Here is a 20213-nt window from a genome sequence, read left to right as displayed (position 1 = left end):
TTTGGAGAGCAGAGATTTCTAAATCCCTGTCGGGTTTGACCGGCACCTGAAGTACGCTGTCATTTTGTCAGTGACCATGACCTCTTGGGACTTCTGTTAGGTTGAGTAACAGAGCGAGTATCTGCTGGGGTTTACCTGGAATGTATGATGGCAACGTTCTGAAATTCCACTTAAATGGAATGGGATCATTTTGCAATCTCACTTTCATAGGTCATACTCTGCCATGGGATATTCATAAGCCTCTTATGTTGGCTGCAAATATGGAAATATTGTCACTGGGGTAAAATTATTTCTTTTAACACTTGCCTCAAATCAAATGCCTTCATAAGAAAAACTGGAAGGAATGAACACCATGTGAATGTGACAGCGTCATTTTGTTCCCCTGAAAAATGTTCCACAGACATGTTTAAGACCCTCATTTAGGAAAGCAGCTGTTGTGTAACAGAGGAGGACTGCAGTTGAAATATCCATTTTCCTGGACTCTTTGTGCTAAGTCTATACAAGATGGGTAGTTTCATTACCAAGCAGTTGTTAACATAGCCTCTTATGTAGTTATTTCATTTCCCTGATGCTGTAGAAACTCTGTAGAGTTTTATGAGCTTATTTTTTAAATGGGCTTTATTTCTCCAGTTCTATTGTTAAATTTTATGTTAAAATTATTTTAATTTTATACAAATAGTTCTTTTAAATGAATAATCTTATTCATTCATAATCTGATATATCAAACATTAGTAATTGAATCCTTGAGCATATGTGAATCCTTGAACATTTTTATTTAGAAAACATTCATTCTATATAATATTTAGAAGACTTAACCATTTTTACTGTAGTCTTCAATAATAAATTTCTATTGAGAATAGAACCATAATTATTTTTCTATAATAAACTTCAAATTTTGTTCCTTCTTATGTGGTTAGTTTGGTAGTTAATGGCTTGTTATGTTTGAACAACTCAAACTTCTTGGTGGAAACATGTTGACCTAGAAACAAAAAGGGAAAGAAAATGCCAATAATAGCTTTTTTTCACTTGTACAATGAAATTTCAAAGACAAAGAAAGCCAACCTAATCCCAGAGGAATTTTAGTCTGTCTTTTTTTAGTCCTAGAACTAACAGGTGCAGATAATATGCTTTGAACACTTCAAAGTCTTCGTAATTCCTTTAGGTTGTATTTTAGCGTATTCAAAATAAAATGACTTTCTCCTACTAAATGAAAAATCTCTCCTGGGGTTATGAGCAGGATTGTTGATTAAGACTCGGGGAGTTGGAAATGTACCTCTGTGTAGTGTATGCAAGCACTAGACTTGGTCTATTTTTAGTCTCTGCTTTGTAGTTAGGTGTCCAGTGTTACAGTGGAAACAGTGGAGATTTATGCTCCCATGTACTCATGGCTTGGCTGACCTTAGTGAGTCCTAGGAACAATGGACTGTTCAGTGTCAATGTGGTTTCAGCACAGATTGGTTATCAATTATATTCTGAGCCATGGGTTATAACATAAATTCTGGAAGGCATATTCTTAATTCCCCTATTCCTGGTCATAGTAAGAAAAAAAGTGTACAATTAAAACATACAAAACTTCTCAGAATGACAAGATCAGTGTTTTATACTAATTGTCAACAAATATTATTAGGAATTAAAGGGAAAATGGTACTCATGACCACTATGCCACCATTAGGAAAGTTTTTTTCTTTTTCTTTTTTGTTTTTTATTTTGAAAGGCAGATTGTCAGAGAAAGATAACACTTTTATCTGTTGGTTCACTCCCCAAATGCCCACAATAGCTAGGGGTAGGCCAGGCCAAAGCCAGAAGCCCAGAAGTCCTTTCAGGTCTCCTATGTGGGTGGCAGGGACATAAGTATTCGAGCCATCTAATGTTGCCTCCAGATGCAATAATAGGAAGCTGGATTGAAAGTGGAGCAGCCAGGACTTGAACTGGCATCACATATGGGATCTAGGCATCCAAAACAGTGGTTTAATCTGCTGTACCATAGCACCCACTCCAGGCAAGTGTTTTTAATCTCTGCCCATGAATGAATTTCAGCAGAGTAATGATTTGAACCCCCATCCTACCCAAGTCCCTGCCCTTTCCATGGGTACCTGATGCCAGTTGTAGCCAGATATTTCCCTTGACTATACTGCATCCAGATTTTTCTTGAAACATCAAGGTATACCTTTGAGTTGTGCTTCCTTTTTATTTACCCTTTTTGAGGAGAAGCTATTGAGCACACAAATAACCAAGTTTTCAAGCAGGGAACAATAGGTGGAAGGGACAAGTTCTAGGAGAGAAAATCTGAGGGTATTCATAAATGCCAAACAGGGCCCTAGTAGACTCTAATTCACCGTATAGAATCAGACATAGAGGGGCTGTTGTTGTGGCACAGTGGGTTAAACCACTGCTTGCAATGCCAGTATCCCATATAAGGAAGCAGTTCAAGACCTGTCCTCTCCATTTCCAATCCATCTACCTGCTAATTAGCCTGGGAAGACAGCAGATAATGGGCCAAGTACTTGGGACCCTGCTACCTACGTGGGAGACCTAAATGAAGTTTCAGGCTCCTGGTTTCAGTTTGGACCAGCCCTGGCTGTTGCAGCCATTTAGAGAGTGAACCTGTGGATAGAAGCAAAGTGTATTCTCTCTCTCTCTCGCTCTCTCTCTCTTTCTCTCTCCCCCCGAATCACCCTGCTTGTCAAATAAATAAATCTTTTCAAAAAATGAATCAGACAGAGATTTCTAAGGGACTCTAAGTGATACCTACAGTAGGGACTGAGGGGAATTTAAAAACTTGTTTCATCTTCCACCAAGTATGATTTCAAAAGGAGCTATGAAAGAAATCTACTTCCTTCTGTCCCAGCCTCCTTTGTTGGCATGAAATTAGTGTTGACCTGCATATCCATTTCTGATTGTTCTAACATAATGGGATGAGTGTGGTTTCAGGGGTCAGTCTTTGCTTACTTGCAGGTAGGCTTGTGACTTCAAATAAACTAGTTAGCCAGTCAAGTTTCTTCACCTATAAAATCAGAAAAGTGATTATTATTCAAGCTGTGACATTGAGGAGAGATAATTATGTAAGATGTTTACTTAGTGGCTGTTTTATGACAAACAATTTCACAAATATTTACTAAGTGCCTTGGGGTGCTGAGCCCTGCTCTAGGAGCTTCGGGGGAAATTACTGATTTTATTATATTGATTTAAATTGAATTATGTATTATGCTAGAAGAGTTGTGAAAGTCATAAAAGATTGGGGAGGGGAGATAGCACTGTGGCACAGCAGGTTAAGCCACTACCTGCAACACCAGCATCCCATATGAATACTGGATCTAATTCTAGCTGCTCTACTTCCAATCAAGCTCCTGCTAATGTGCGTGGGAAAGCAGAAGAAGATGGCCCAAGTACTTGGGCCCCTGCCACCCACTTGGGGGACCTGACTGTGCTGCAGGCTCCTGCCTTCAGCCTGGCCCAGCCTGGTCTGTTGAAGCTATTTGGGGAGTGAATCAGCAGATGGAAGATCGATCTCTCTCTCTCTCTCTCTCTCTCTCTTTCTCTAACTCTTCCTTTCAAATAAATAAAATTAATTTTTTTTTTGGCCAAGCAGAGTTAGACAGTGAGAGAGAGAGAAACGGAGAGAGAGTTATAGACAGTGAGAGAGAGAAAGAGAGAGAGGTCTTCCTTCCGTTGGTTCACTCCCCCAATGGCCACCATGGCTGGCACTGCGCCGATCCGAAGCCAGGAGCTGGGTACTTCCTCCCGGTCTCCCATGCAGGTGCAGAGCCCAAGCACTTGGGCCATCCTCCACTGCCCTCCCGGGCCACAGCAGAGAGCTGGAGTGGAAGAGGAGCAGCTGGGACTAGAACCCGGGGTGCCAGCGCAGGTGGAGGATTAGTCAAGTGAGCCATGGCGCCAGCCCTAAAATTAATTTTTAAAACTAGAAAAAAGTAGGGTAAGAGAGTTAATTATGCAGCATGGGGGTGCAGGTTGTAATTTTAAATAGGGAAGTCTGGCCTCATTCAGAAGACAAAACCTGAGCAAAGACCTGAAGTAGCCGAGGGAGCTAGTGTTAAAATTATCTGGGTGATAGGTACAGTAGGTGTCAGAATCAGCCAGTTTAGGCCTTACAGCAAGGAATAGCATTGACACGCATGTGAGAGAATGGGGAAATGACAGAGACAATAGGCAAAGAATATGTAAGAAAGATAAGGTAGGACAGATGCTGAGGGGCCTTGTGGGTCACTGTAAGGAGCTTCTATTCAGAGTTAAATGGTGGACTTGTGATTGTTCTTTGAGCTGGGAAGTGACAGGATCTGATCCCAGGTTGTACCAGGATCATGGTGGCTATTGTGTAGAGAATAGACTAATCCAGGTCTCCAACTCCTAACTTAGGTGTTAGGAATCCAGCTACTTGAGCCATCACCACTGCCTCTCAGGTTCCACATTAGCAGGGAATTGGAATTAGGAGCTAAAGCTGAAAATCAAACCCAGGTACTCTGATATGGGTCATGGGTCTTAACCACTAGGCCACATACCCACCCCTGAATTCTTAATTCCATCAAAATTCTTACAGATCTCAGCATTCTAAGCCATGAAATTTTGAGACCATGGGGGAAAAAAAATCCATGTGGATTTTCTGTATACATTGAATCTTCTAAGACTCTCACTTGGTGATTTTATGGTGGTAAAACTATTTACTTATTCTCCATTCCCAGAGATTCTACTTCATGTTTAAGATACCTTACTCTATTTTTAGTGTTTTTCTGATATTTAATGAGAAAACCACCTTGAAAAAAACCATAGTTTAATGGAGATGTAAGCCCATTGGTAGACTCAAATGGCTGAATCTGAATTATAAAAACTCTTGAGCCAATGGACTGGTCTATTTGTGCTTTTCTCACTAAATGTTAGCTTTGCCCCTACACAGTGTGGCCTCCTGAAGTCAACATCTTCCTGCTGGCCAAGACAGGGGTGCAAATGAGCTTCCCCACAGAGATCTCTGGACTCCAGGAGCTCAAGGGAGCCATTGCAATAGGCTTGATCTTTTCCACAGAAGTGTTCCTGGATGAAACAAAGCAGGAACAACTCAATGAGTAGCTAACATTTGTGCTATGTCTAGTCAAACCAGTGACCATCTCCAAAGTATAATGGGAGTAGTTGTCTAGGCTGTTTTTAAATAAGTTAATAAGATCAGCTTTTACAAACTCTAGAAAATTCAGTCTATAAAGAAACAGACAGACTCCATAATACATCACCAGATACTATTGTCAAGTATCTTGTATAACACGATTTCTAAAAAATGTGGAGTAAACTCACCCATGCTTTAAAATGGGCCCTAGAGTGGACATTTAGTACAGCAGTTAAGTTGCCAACTGGGACACCTGTATCCCATATCAGAGTCCTGGGGTTTGCGTCCCAGCTCTGCTTCTGATCCAGCTCCCTGCAATTATGCACCCTGGGAGGCAGCAGATAATGGGTCAAGTTCTTGGGTCCCTCCTCATGGGAGACCTGGGTTGAGTTCTAGCCTCCTGGCTTTGGCCTGGTCCCAGTTTTGGCTGTTGTGAGCATTTGGGAAGTGAACCAGCAGATGGAAGCTCTGTATGTGTGTGTGTATGTGTGTGCATGCACATGTGTGTGTCTTTCAGATAAAAATAAATAAGTTAATTTAAAAAACAAAGATTCCTAGGCTGGTGTTATGCCCACCACTTGCAATGCCAGCATCCCATATTGGAGTACCATTTTGAGTCCTAGCTGTTCTGCTTGTGACCCAGCTTTATGCAAATGCACCTGTGAAGGCAGCAGGAGATGGCCCAAGTGCTTGGGCCCCTGCACCCACGTGGGAGACCCGGAGGAAGCTCCTGGCTCCTGGCTTTGGATCAGCACAGCTCCGGCCGTTGCAGCCATCTGGGGAGTGAACCAACGGAAGGAAGACCTCTCTCTCTGTCTCTCCCTCTCACTGTCTGTAGCTCTACCTCTCAAATAAATAAATTAAAAAAAAAAAAAAGGGCCACCAGCTAATCTGATTAAATTAATTCCTGAAATGAAAATACGTGAAAACTGACGTGTGAATACAGATAGGAAGCATAAGAGATTTAAATTTCTGTGTCTTACCCATCTACTCTTTGTAGAATACGTGACTGTTCCACATTCATGTTGTTGTTTTTTTTTTTAAAGATTTATTTATTTACTTGAAAGTCAAAGTTACATAGAGAGAGGAGAGGCAGGGGGGAGAGAGAGAGAGAGAGAGAGAAAGGTCCTTCATCCGATGGTTCACTCCCCAGTTGGCCACAATGGCCGGAGCTGCGCCGATCTGAAGCCAGGAGCCAGGAGCTTCTTCTGGGTCTCCCACGCAGGTGCAGGGTCCCAAGGATTTGGGCCATCTTCTACTGCTTTCCCAGGCCATAGCAGAGAGCTGGATCATAAGTGGAGCAGCCAGAACTCAAACCAGCACACTTAATGGGCTGCTGGCACTGCAGGCGTCAGCCCTACCCACTTCGCCACGGTGTCAGCCCCTCCACATTCATGTTGAGAGTGGTTCAGGCCCTCATGATATTTGCTTTTAGATCATGACTGTATATTATCTGTGGAAATTTACTGAAAAGATCACCAAGATATTACTTGTCAGTAGATATTTAAATAGTGGAAAAGATAAAGCTGTAGGTAGAAGAAAAAAAAGTCATACTCCTATTTAAGTAGTTATTTATCTACTTATTTGAATGGCACAAAACAGAGAGAGAGATTTCCTATCCACTGATTCGCTCCCCAAATGCCCACAATGGCCTGCAGCCAGAGCTGGGAGCCGGAAACTCAATCCTGGCAGGAATCAAATCATCTGAGAACCCTGGACACTCTGATGTGCAACTCAGGCATTTTATCTGGCAGCTTAACTGCTAGGCCAAACACCCACCCCTAAGTACTTTGAAAGAAATTAAAAGTGAGCTATTTTTATGGCTGAGTGAGTGAAATAGAAAAAAAGATATATCTAAGATAAAAATTGCAAAAAAAACCCAAAAATATCTAAAGCCATAGGATTTTTAAAAAATATGAATCTATAAGTTTCAAGGGTGATGTTGATCCAACTAAATTCATGTTTGTATCTGATAAGAAACCTTTTCTTGTAAAGAATATTAGCCCAAAAAAGTACTCTTTTTCTCCCTCTGACTTGTTCTCTGAAACCTCCATTCATGTCAAGATTAGGAAACAGATACCAGAAGTCCTATGGGGCCATGGCTAAGTGGAACAAAGGCTGTGAAGAGAAAGCTGACCCACAGCTCATTAACACCAATGCCTCGTTATCTCTCTGGTAAACAGCTGAACCTTTTGTGTATGTGCAGCAGTATCTTGTTATCAATATATATTGCAGTTTTAAAGGAAAATTGTCATAATAACAATAAGTTCAGCTCTTTTGTGGTCACTCAATAAAGTTCCTTGAAGATTTACAGATAAGTTTGCAATAAATATAGTTTTTATTTTTAAGCCTTTGCATATACCTCTTTCTCATCCTGGCTTTATACGCGATATTTCAATGCTGAGTTCTTCTGCAAAGGATTCCCTGATAACCCTAGATAAAAATTCCCTCTCAAGCCTGAGAATTCAACTTGTGTTTGCTCTGGTCTTTCTGCTTATCTCTCTTCTTTCCTATCCTTCCTTGATTGATATAACACATGTATTCCCCTACTAGACTGTAAAGCTCTCAGAAAAAAAAGATTTTTAATTTATCTTTGCTTTAGTCCATTTTGTGCTGTTATGACAGACTACCACAGCTTGGGTAATTTATAAACAATAGAAGTGTATTTGGCTCATGGTTCTAGAGGCTGAGAAATCCAAGATTGAAAGGATGCATGTGTGGGGCCGGCGCTGTGGCACAGCAGGTTAACGCCCTGGCTCTCTGCTATGGCCTGGAGATGGCCCAAGTCCTTGGGCCCCTGCACCTGCGTGGGAGACCCAGAAGAAGCTTCTGGCTCCTGGCTTCAGATCCGGGCAGTTCCGGCTGTTGCGGCCAATTGGGGAGTAAACCATCAGATGGAAGACCTCTCTCTCTCTCTCTCTCTCTCTCTCTCTGCCTCTCCTCTCTCTATATAACTCTTAATCTCAAGTAAAAAATAAGTACATCTTCTTTAAAAAAAAAAAAAAAAAGAAAGGACGCATGTGGTGAGGGCATCATAGGTGTCAGGAGAGAAAGAAAGAAAGAGGTGACTGAACTGTTGTAATCCATCAGTGCCGGCAGAACATTATTCATATCCACTCCCAGCGTCAAGCACAGGAATTGGCACACAGTGATGCTTGGTTAATTTTATGTGAAATAAATGAAGTTGGTACAGAAAGTTACTAACTAAATCTGTGAAAATTTCAGGGGTCCTGAAAGGCAGTTGTTCAATAATGTTTAAAGTCCACTTTGTCCTGCAATTTTTTTTTAAAGATCTATTTATTTATTTGAAAGGCAGAAATAGAGAGAAGGAGAGATCTTCCATCTGCTGGTTCACTCTCTAAATGGCTGCAATGGCCAGGGCTGTGCCAGGCCAAATTTAGGAGCCAGGAACACCATCCTAATCTCCCATGCAGGTGGTAGGGGCCCATCTTCCACTGCTTTCCCAGGCACATTAGGGTGAAGTTGGATCAGAAGTGGAGCAGCCAAGATTCAGAACAGGTACTCATATGGATAACAGTGTTGCAGGCAATGGCTTAACTGGATGAGCCACAGTGCCAACCCCTCTCCTGCACATGGTAAAACATTAGCTGCATTGTATACTATATTTGCATTTAACTGTAAGAAACTACCCAAGTGTTTTCCAAACTGGCTGTATCATTTTATACTAACACAGCAGTGACGATTCCAGTTTATCTACATTCTTACCAACATTTATCATTTTCTGTCTTATTAATTACAGCCATTATAGTGGGTATGTGATGAGGTCTCTTGTGGTTTTGATTTTCATTTGTTTACTGACTAACGATAAATACTTGGAGAGCTGGCTTTGTGGCATAATGGGTAAGGCCTGTGACCCTGACATCAGATATGGGCTCTAGTTTATGTCCCAGCTGCTCCACTTCCGATCTAGCTCCTGCTAATGGCCTGGGAAAAGCACCAGAAGATGGTCCAAGTATTTGGGCCACTGCTACCCATATGGAAGACCTGAATGGGGCTCCTGGCTTCTGGCTTTGGCTTGGCCTGGCTCTGACTGTTGTGGCCATCTGGGGAATGAACCAGCAGTTAGAAGATCAATCTCTCTCTCTCTGTCTCCTCCTGCCCCCTCTGAAACTCTGACTTTCAAATGACTAAATAAACCTTTTTTTAAATGATAAGTATTTGGATGCAAGTCCTTTATTGGATACATTTGCAAATATTTTCTCTAATTCTGTTCCTTGTGTTTTTATTCTCTTTACAATGAATTCAAAGACCAGAAATTTAAAATTTTTGAAGTTAAAACATTAATTTCTTCATTTTGAATCATGCTTTCAGTGTTATATCTAAGAACTGTTTGACTATGTCAACATCATAGAACATTTCTCTTTTCTTCTAAGAGTTACCATTTTAGCCATAGATATTTAAAGCTACAAAATTCTCTTTAAGCACTGCTTTAGCTGTATCCCATAAATGTCAATATATTGTGTTTTTGTTTACAGGTAATTAAAAATATATCTTCTAATTTCCCTAGTGATTTCTTTTTTGATTATGAATCTATTTAGAAGTATGGTGTTAATTTTGTGATATTTGAGGAGTCTCTTCTCTTGTAGATTCTTTTTTTTTTTTTTAAAGATTTATTTATTTATTTGAAAGGCAGACTTACAGAGAGGCAGAGGCAGAGAGAGAGAGGTTTCCCATCCACTGGTTCACTCCCCAAATGGCTGCAACAGCTGGAGCTGAGCGGATCTGAAGCCAGGAGCCAGGAGCTTCTTCCAGGTCTCCCATGTGGGTGGAGGGGTCCAAGGACTTGGGCCATCTTCTACTGCTTTCCCAGGCCATAGCAGAGAGCTGGATCAGAAGTAGAGCAGTCAGGGCTGGCGCCGCCCCTCAATAGGCTAATCCTCTGCCTGCAGCGTGCCAACCAACGGTAAAAGGAAGACCTTTCTCTCTGTCTCTGTCTCTCTCACTGTCCACTCTGCCTGTCAAAACAAAACAAAACAAAACAAAACAAAACCACAAAGAAGTAGAGCAGCTGGGACTCAAACCAGTGCCTATATGGGATGCCAGCACTGGAGGTGTCTTTACATGCTGTGCCACAGTGCCAGCCCCCTGTTGTAAATTCTTATTTAATTTTTCCATTATGAAGGAATATTATTTTTTAAAAATTTAAAAAAAATTTTTGACAGAGTTATAGACAGTGAGAGAGAGAGAGAGAGAGAGAGAGAGAGACAGAGAGAAAGGTCCTCCTTCCGTTGGTTCACTCCCCAGATGGCTGCTACGGCCAGTGCTGTGCCAATCCGAAGCCAGGAGCCAGGTGCCTCCTCCTGGTCTCCCATGTGGGTGCAGGGGCCCAAGCACTTGGGCCATTCTCCACTGCCTTCCCAGGCCACAGTAGAGAGCTGGACTGGAAGAGGAACAACTGGGACTAGAACCCGGCACCCATATGGGATGCCGGTGCCGCAGGCGGTGGTTTAACCAAGTGAGCCACGGTGCCGGCCCTATATTTTTTATTATTTAATTCTTTTTAAATCAATTGAGGTTTTTGTGGACTAGCATATGAACTATCCTTGAGAATGTTGAGAATAGGGATTCTGTTCTCTTTGGGTGAAGTATTCTACAAAAATCAGTTAGGTCAAGTTGATTGATGTTGTTATTTAAGTCTCTTATACCCTTGCTTTTTTTGTATAAGTTCTTTTATCAATTATTGATGGTGAATTGTTGAAGTTTCCAACTATTATCTTTTACTTTTCTATTTATTCTTTCAATTCTGCCATTTTTTTTATGAATTTTGGGACTCTGTTAGGTGTATGTGCATATATAATTACTATGCTTTCCTGAGGAATTGACCCTTTTATCATTATGAAACATCTCTCTTTGTTTCTAATATTTCTTGATTTTTTTTTTTTTTTTGACAGGCAGAGTGGACAGTGAGAGAGAGAGACAGAGAGAAAGGTCTTCCTTTTGCCGTTGGTTCACCCTCCAATGGCCGCCTCGGCCGGCGTGCTGCGGCCGGCGCACCGCGCTGATCCGATGGCAGGAGCCAGGAGCCAGGTGCTTTTCCTGGTCTCCCATGGGGTGCAGGGCCCAAGCACCTGGGCCATCCTCCACTGCACTCCCTGGTCACAGCAGAGAGCTGGCCTGGAAGAGGGGCAACCAGGACAGAATCTGGTGCCCCAACCGGGACTAGAACCCGGTGTGCCGGCGCCGCTAGGCGGAGGATTAGCCTAGTGAGCCGCGGCGCCAGCCTATTTCTTGATTTTAAAGTGCATTTTGTTTGACATTAATAAAGCCACTGTAGCCCCTTATGGTTACCGTTTACATTCTTTTTTCATTCTCTTACTTTAGCACAGATATGTGTTTATATTTAGAATGGGCTTTCTTTCCAGTCTAATATCCTCTGCCTACTCCCTGACATCATTTTTAATAAAATTATTGAAATGGTTGGATTTATGTCTGCCACCTTGTTATTTTTTCCAGTATATTTCTTGTCTCTTTTGTTCCATTGTTTTTCCTTTACTGTTCTAGTTTGTGTTAAATAGATACATTTGGTATACCACTTTAATTCCTTTTTTTTTTTTTTAAGATTTATGTTATTTATTTGTAAGGCTGAGTTAGAGAGAGAGAGAGGCAGACAGATAAAAGATCTTCCACCTTCTGGTTCACTCTCCAAATGGAACAGTCAGGGATGGGACAGGCTGAAGCTAGGAGCCAGTATTTTCATCGGGGTCTCCCACATGGTGGCAGGGACCCAAGTATTTGGGCCATCGTCTGCTGCCTTCCCAGGTGCATTAGCAGGGAAATGGATTAGAAGTAGAACAGCCAGGACTCGAACCAGTGCTTTTATGGAATCTGATGTCACAGGTAGTGGCTTAACCTACTGCACCACAACACTGGATCTCCTTCCATTCTTTACTACAGTCTTTGAGTTATTTTCTTAGGAGTTGCTTTAGGAATTACAATACAGAACTTACCACTATCTATTTCAGATTTATACTAACAATACCAGTAATACATAGAAACTTTGATAGCTCTGTTTCCGCCTCCTTTGTTCCATTGTCATAAGTATTACAACTATGTATGTTATAAACCCAACAATACAGTGTGATAAGTATATACATCTTGTATCTTTTAGAGGATTTAACAAAAGAGAGAAAAAGAAAACTATATACATCTATATACATTTATGTGTGGGTATATGTATACATACATGCATAATCTTTTGAATTTACCCAGTTATTTAATTTCTGATGCTCTTTTTTTTTTTTTTTTTTTTGGCATGGACTCAAATTATTATCTGCTATTGTTTCCTTTAAACCTGAAGGGTTTCTTAGCATTTCTTATAAGACGGGTGTGCTAGCAATGAATCCTCTCCTTTTTTCTGTTTGGGAATGTTTTTATTTCACCTTCAGGACTGAAAAATAGTTTTGTTGGATGCAGAATTTTTGAGTGACATTTTTTCCTATCATTAACTATATCATGTCAATGTGTTCTTGGATTTTTTTTTTTTTTTTTTTTTTTTTTTTTTTTTTTGGACAGGCAGAGTGGACAGTGAGAGAGAGAGAGACAGAGAGAAAGGTCTTCCTTTGCCGTTGGTTCACTCTCCAATGGCCACTGTGCTGGGGCCGGCCCACCGTGCTGATCTGATGGCAGGAGCCAGGTACTTATCCTGGTCTCCCATGGGATGGGGTGCAGGGCCCAAGTACTTGGGCCATCCTCCACTGCACTCCTGGGCCACAGCAGAGAGCTGGCCTGGAAGAGGGGCAACCGGGACAGAATCCGGTGCCCTGACCGGGACTAGAACCCGGTGTGCCGGCGCTGCAAGGCGGAGGATTAGGCTAGTGAGCCGCGGCGCCGGCCGGATTCAGTTTTTTTTTTTTTAAGTCATTAACAGTATTATCGTTCCCTTGTGTGTAATAAATCATTTTACTCTTGCTGATATGAAAGTTTCCCTCTGGCTTTGGTTTTCCACAGTTTGAATATGATATATCCAGGGATAGGTATCACATTGTATATAGACTACTTGGGTTTATTTAGCATCTTAGATTCATAGATAAATATTTTTCATAAAATTTGAAAAGTTTTAGGCTATTATTTCTTCAAATATATTTTCCTGCCCTCTCTTTGCTCTCTTCCTATATATTGGTGCAGTTGGCCCAGAGGCTCTTATAATTTTTCATTCTTTTATCACTTGGTTTTTTAGATTGTATAATTTCTATCTTCAAGTTCATTTATTCTTTCTTCCTCTATCTAAAATCTTTTGTTGAGTCCTCTAATAAATTTTCATTTAAACTATTGTAATTTAAGCTCTGGAATGTTCATTTGATTCTATTTTATAATTTGTCTCTTTGTTGATGTCCTCTATTTGTTTCGTGAGTATTGAAATACATTTCATCCTTTAAACATGATTTTGTTTAGTCTTTGAACATATTTATAATTACAGCTTTAAAGTCTTTGATAAATACATCATCCAGGACCACCCAGATACAATTTTTATTTACTGTTTTCCTGGTAGTATGGTTCATACTTTCCTAAGACACATAGCTTCCTAAGAGACATATCTTAGCATGTGTCAGAATTTTTGTTATTACTGAAAATGAGACATGTCAGATAATATATTTTCACAATTCTAGATTATGAATTTCCCCTCAAGTGTGTTGTTACTATATTTTAACTTTGTTTAGGAACCTGCCTGGACAAAGATGTAGCATCTATTTACCCAGCATTACTCTGCTCAGTTTATTTTGTCTTTTAAATTCCTATTCACATTTGCTGTTTTTTTTTTTTTTTAATTTTTTTTGACAGGCAGAGTTAGACAGTGAGAGACAGAGAGGAAGGTCTTCCTTTTCCATTGGTTCACCCCGCAAACGGCCGCTGCGGCCGACGCTGCGCTGCTCCGAAGCCAGGAGCCAGGTGCTTCTCCTGGTCTCCCATGTGGGTGCAGGGCCCAAGCACTTGGGCCATCCTCCACTGCACTCCCGGGCCACAGCAGAGAGCTGGACTGGAAGAGGGGCAACTGGGACAGAATCTGGTGTGCCGGCGCCGCAGGCGGAGGATTAGCCTAGTGAGCCGCAGCGCCGGCCCCTATTCACATTTGTAAACAGAATTTCCTGGGGATCACACTATGCAATCTTTGTTTTCATGAACTGTTTGAAGACCCCTTGTAGGTGGCATGACTAACATTTTTCGATTGAGAGTACTCAGTCATAAAAGTTGGAAACATCTGGTATAGTAGAAAGAACACTAACCTGACCATCAAGATGATGGTCAGCCAGTTTCTAGGCTTCAGGCTTCACATCTGTAAAATGAGAGCCCTGCGTAAATATTCCTGTCATCTTGGTCTGAGCTTTTGTAAGTTTTAAAAAGATATATTTATTTGAAAGGCAGAGTGACATGGCAGGGATGGGAAATCTTCCATCTGCTGATTCATTCCCCAAATGCCCACAACAGCTGGGGCTAGGCCAGGCCAAAGGGGTCAGAGCCAGGAGTCAGGAACTCCATCTGGGTCTCCCACATGGATGGCAGGAGCCCAGATACTTGAGTCCTCCTCCCAGGAGCATTAACAGGAAGCTGGATCAGAAGCGCAGAGTGGCCAGAGCTCGAACCTGGCACTCTGATATGGATGCAAGCATTCCAAGTGGCAGCCCAACCTCCTGTGCCACAGTGTGCACCCCTGCAAATAGTGTTGTTCTTTCTTTTCCTGTCAAGAATTATTATAAAGTTCTATGAGCACAGGGTTATAATTTTTTCTGTTCAGTATGTGAATTATATGTGGGTATAAGCCAGTTTCTGAGTTAATGAATATTTCCAGAGAGGCTTTCTGTACCTTGGCTATCCCTTCTCTGTGCTGCTAGTCATAGACGTTATAATGTCTTCACTAGAAGATGTTTATTTTAAGTGTGCTAACTGTAGACATATTAACACGGGACATAGTACAATTAGTAGCAGAATATAAAAAGATGTACCTAGATACAAACACAGACACATAGCTGCTTGCATGCACACACAGTCAATCCTTACCTCAATTACACTGATGTACTTCATCAGTCAAAATTCATGAAGCTTCAGTATTTAAGCTCAGTACATAAAAGACCTACACAGATTCAAATGTATCATGTTTAGTATCTACTCAGAAGCTGAGTAACTAGAAGATGATTTTCAACAGTTAGATACAACTAAAAGCTCAAGAGATCAGTAAGCCTCAATTTAAGTTAAATGAAATTTAAAATCTGCATATTTTATTTAAATCCTTTAAAACACTTTTCAACTTTAAGATTTAATAGAGTATATTAGACTTAAGTATAAGTGAATCATATCAAAACAGACTAGTGATGGTTGTTCTTCAAATCATTATACTGATCATTACATAGGTGGTTCCTTAAATTTTCTCTGATTTAGATTTGTTTACCAGCCTCAATAAATGACCGAGTGTTACTAAATCATCTATTTGCATGGTATTATAATGTTTAGTCCTTTGTGAATTCTTTTTTATCAAAAAATCAAAAGGTTGAGGATTTTTTAAATTATTTTTTATTTTTTTATTTTATTTTATTTAATGAACATAAATTTCCAAAGTACAGCTTATGGATTACAATAGCTCCCCCCCCATAACTTCCCTCCCACCCACAACACTCCCCTCTCTAACTCCCTCTCCCCTCCCATTCACATCAAGATTAATTTTCAATTATCTTTATATACTGAAGATCAATTTAGCATATATTAAGTAAAGTAAAGATTTCAACAGTTTGCACCCACATGGAAACACAAAGTGTAAAATACTATTTGAGTACTAGTTATAGCATTAATTAAACACCTAAGAGTAATTGTGTATTAATTACAGAGTTCAACCAATAGTTTTAAGTAGAACATAAAAAATACTAAAAGGGTAAAGTATTGTTATTTTTTCTTTTTTTTTGTTTGTTATATAGTTATTTTTTTATTTAATAAATGTGAATTTACAAAGTGCAACTTTTGTATTGTTGTGGCTCCCCCCCCCAACCTCCCTCACTCCCGTGGCCCTCCCCTCTCCCACTCCCTCTCCCATCCCGCCCTTCATCGAGTTTCATTTTCAATTACCTTCATATACTGAAGATCAACTTAGTATATACTAAGCAAGAATTTCAACAGGCTGTACTCACACAACCGCACAAGGTATAGGGTATTGTTCGACTAGTAGTGTTGTTTTTAAGTTTCATAGTAAAACACATTAAGGACAGAGATCCTACGTGGGGAGCATGTACCCAGTGACTCCCGTTGTTGATTTAACAATTGGCACTCTTATTTATGATGTCAGCAATCACCCGAGACTCTTGCTATGAGCTGTCTAGGTTATGGAAGCCCCTTGAGTTCACCGACTCTGAATTTGTTTAGTCAAGGCCGTATCACAGTGGAGGTTCCTTCCTCCCTTCAGAGAAAGGTGCCTCTCTCCTTGATGGCCTGTTCCTTCTGCTGGGGTCTTGTTCACCAGGATCTTTCATTTAGATTGTTTTTTGCCACCGTGTCATGGCTTTCCATGCCTGTGAGACTCTCATGGACCTTTTAGCCAGATCCGAATGTCCCAAGGGTTGATTCTGAGGCAGGAGTGCTGCCATTCTATGAGTCTGCTGTGTGTCCTGTTTCCCCCGCAGGATCATTCTCTCCAAAAGGTTGAGGATTTACGTCCCTCTCCAGGTACCCACCTCCCCAAAAAAAGCTTATAAAACATCTTCAGAGGGCACAACACAGGGGGAGATCTTGTGTTTTCTAAGTACTATATAATACATGTCATAGTGCTTTTTATTGCCTCTTTTGTTCCAGATGAAATGTGAAATGAAAGCTGGTGATTGTACCTTGACTCATTAGCATCAAGTTCAACTATTTTCAGATGCTCTGATTTACCTATAAGAATGGAATAATTACATCTGACACAATCTTTTTAATAGATGCATTATTTTAATGATTCACCTTACAGGAAAGAAATAACAGAATAAGAAGCAACAGAACAACTAAAATGACAAATCATAACTATGTTGATATAAATTAATATTGAAAAATATGAGCTCATGAGAATATGACTGTAGATACTAGAATGGATGTAAAGAGAAAAGAGCAAAGCAGAAAAGCAGTAGAGAAATTTGAAAATCTGTTCTAGAAATAGAAAGAAATGAAATATATAAGCCTCATAGTTAATTTGATTTTATCTAGTAATAAAGGGTGAAGGGAAATACATACCTCTGTAAGCTTAGGCCTGTATAAGCACAGCCTGTACTTTGTGAACTGTAGTCATTTTGCTACTGCCTGGAGCAGCCAGCCAGGAACAAATTTCACTCTGGCTTCCAATTGGTAACCAATCCACAAGCTCGAATTCAAGGTGCTAACCTTTAGTTTTAATGCTGATTATAGAAAAAGAGCTAGCTATTCCCTCTGGGAAAAGGGGCAGCATGGTAGGGGGAAGAAAAATTTGGCCACTCCAGGTGACAACTCCAGAGAATTAAAGGCACTGGCCCACCCTGCATCCCCAGACGTGGAGCCACTGTGCCCTCTGCACTTCCTTGAAGCCCTTACAGTTCTGTGCTACTTGTTTTCTTGCACTATTATATGTACATTTTGTACTGTTCACATGTTGGCTCTCCCCAGAGAGAAGATCTGGGGTTCTGCCTCAGAATCACCTGGGTTCCCACTCCAAAAAAGAGTACATTTTTAGTAATTCCCTTTCAAATGGATTTGGATACACAATGTATCAATTTTATATAAACTGCCTAAATTTCAAACATTACCTTAACAGCAGAGGTAATTGGATTTATTATAAAAGCATTGCTCTTTTCCCTGAAACTTTAAAGAGGAAAAAGCCAGGTAATCACTGTTAGATTGTTTTTCCTTTGTAGTCCATATAATGTACATTATTTGAGGTCCAGATCTTAGATTTTTTGGATTAGGAATGATTAGCCAGTAAAGTCAGTGTAAATATTCTCAAATCCCCAAAACCCCAAAATCTGAAACATTATGGTCCCAGGTGTTTCTAATAAAAGATACTCAACTAAGATTCTGTGAAAACTCTCCCAAGTTAAAATTTTCTTTTAGGGGCCAGCATTGTTGTGCAGTGGGTTAACTCTCCATCTGCAACACTGGTATCCCATGTGTACACTGGTTTAAGTCTCAGCTGCTCCACTTCCAGTCGAGTTCCCTGCTAATGCACACGGGAAAGCAACAGAAGGTGGCCTAAGTACTTGGGCCCCTGCACCCATGTGGAAGAACTGGATGCAATTCCAGGCTGGTGGCTTTGGCCTGGCCCAGCCCCAGCCATTGTGGCCATCTGGGGAATGAACCAGCTGATGGACAATCTCTCTCCATGTCTCCCCTTTCTGTCTGTAACTGTGCCCTTCGAATAAATAAATAAATCTTTAAAAAAAACCCCACAGATTTTATTATCAGTATTTTGAATATCTTAAGTGCATTTTCTTTATTTGCCTAATGTTAGGGGTTTTATTTCAGTCTTACAGATTCTAGTCTGCTGTTAGAAGATTATTCATCTAAGTTGAGCCCCAAAACAAAGAGAGCCAGGCACAGCCTTCTGTCTGGAGAAGAAAAAGAGAACCTGCCAAGTGACTACATGGTGCCCATTTTCTCAGGACGGTGCGTATGCTTTCTCTTCGGGCCTTGATTGTTAGAAAGTGGGGGTAAATGTTGTCAAGATGATAACAACAACAACAATGTTAGCAGCTAACGTTTATCGAACATCCGCTATGTGTACACACATACAGACAGACAGACATTCTCTCTCTCAGTACTTGAGAAAGTTCTAAAGAAGTTTTGAACCTTGTACTGAGAGGTATGGGAAGTTTTTTAAAAGCTTGCTGAAAATGCATTTTACAAAAACTATTCATGGATTTGAATTTTTTTTGTACCAAAATAAACTTACATTTTAACTCCATTTTTTACACAGGCTTTTTGAAGTACCCTCATATGTATTAACTGTTAAAAAGAATTTCCTTTTCAGAAATCTTTACCATTACATAGAATGACTATAGAACAAAAGAGAATGGTTAGAACTTAGTACTACATATGAAACTAATTGAAAAGAAAAGTAGAGCCTTGAATGCTAGTGACTGAACACTATATAGTCATGAGAGATTTATCACTATAAAAAGAAAAAGATTCAAAACAGTAAAATACTGGGTATGTTTACATAGGTGGAAAAGATCTTAGTTGTCAGTGTGGTTACAATTATTGTTAATTAGATAAAAAAATCTAGTCAGAATTTGAATGTGTCTCCTATATTTGTTCAATGGAAAATAGACTGTTGTAATCACTAAATTACAAGTGTATGTAATACTAGTTTTTTTTATCTTCATTTTATAAACATTTATTTTCCTTTGAAAAGACAGATTTTTCCATAGCTAAGGGGCATTCAAATTGAGGTCATCCTTTCAGGGCATAAGTCATGGAAAAGTGATCCTCACTGAAAGTCAGGAAATTGTTTGTGATCTTTGGTGACTTAATTCTGTTGCCTAAGTTTTCCTTTCCATTGCTAAAAGGCATAATTACTCTGAAGGCTATAAATAATATTTTATTTTTAGCTTTTCATCGTCTGTATTTGATATGCCTGACTTTTTAAAGGAATTTTCCAGAGAAACTTGCTTATATTGTTAAATATATTTGTGCGGACTTAGCCTCTTCACAATAGTGCAATATAGATTTATATTCATTCATAAGACTTGACTAAGCTAAATAAGTAAAATATTTTGTCTTTTGCTTTTATTCCCCACTCTGTTTAGAAAAATAATTTTAAAAACACCAGTTAAGTGTCAGCTTGCACACCATGCCTCTCTACCTGCGTGGGCACAAAATAAAACTTCAAGTTCTAAATGTCTTCTACCTACTCTTTCCCCACCAAACTGTCTTATCTTCTCTGGGCCAATCTCAAGGAATGATAATTTACAAAATAAACTGTGAAAAGAAGAAAAAGGTGCAACTGGGACTGTGAATAAAAATTGATGTTTGAAGTTTTTTTTTTTTTCAGATTCTCTTTTGGGTTTAATATGGCTACTTCTCTTATATTCTATTCCTATGTTGAAAATAACATTTCACAATGATGTTGACATTATTCACAATCTGAGAAAAAATGGGAAAG

General features: G+C 40.0%; 1 protein-coding gene across 3 annotated transcripts in view; it reads left to right on the top strand.

Moving 5' to 3' along the window:
* The window catches only part of MYOM1 (myomesin 1), a 166952-nt gene that overhangs the window by 17235 nt on the left and 129504 nt on the right, over positions 1-20213 (top strand). For all 3 annotated transcript variants that reach the window (XM_070050417.2, XM_002713606.6, XM_089305875.1), the window contains exon 3: positions 18575-18715. In XM_070050417.2, the coding sequence (XP_069906518.2) occupies positions 18575-18715 (141 nt within the window). The remainder of the gene's footprint in view (positions 1-18574; positions 18716-20213) is intronic.

This window comes from Oryctolagus cuniculus, chromosome 10 (genome assembly GCF_051225735.1).
Source record: "Oryctolagus cuniculus isolate XC-2025 breed Fujian yellow rabbit chromosome 10, ASM5122573v1, whole genome shotgun sequence".
NCBI lineage: Eukaryota > Metazoa > Chordata > Mammalia > Lagomorpha > Leporidae > Oryctolagus > Oryctolagus cuniculus.
This window is presented reverse-complemented; position numbering and strand designations above follow the sequence as displayed.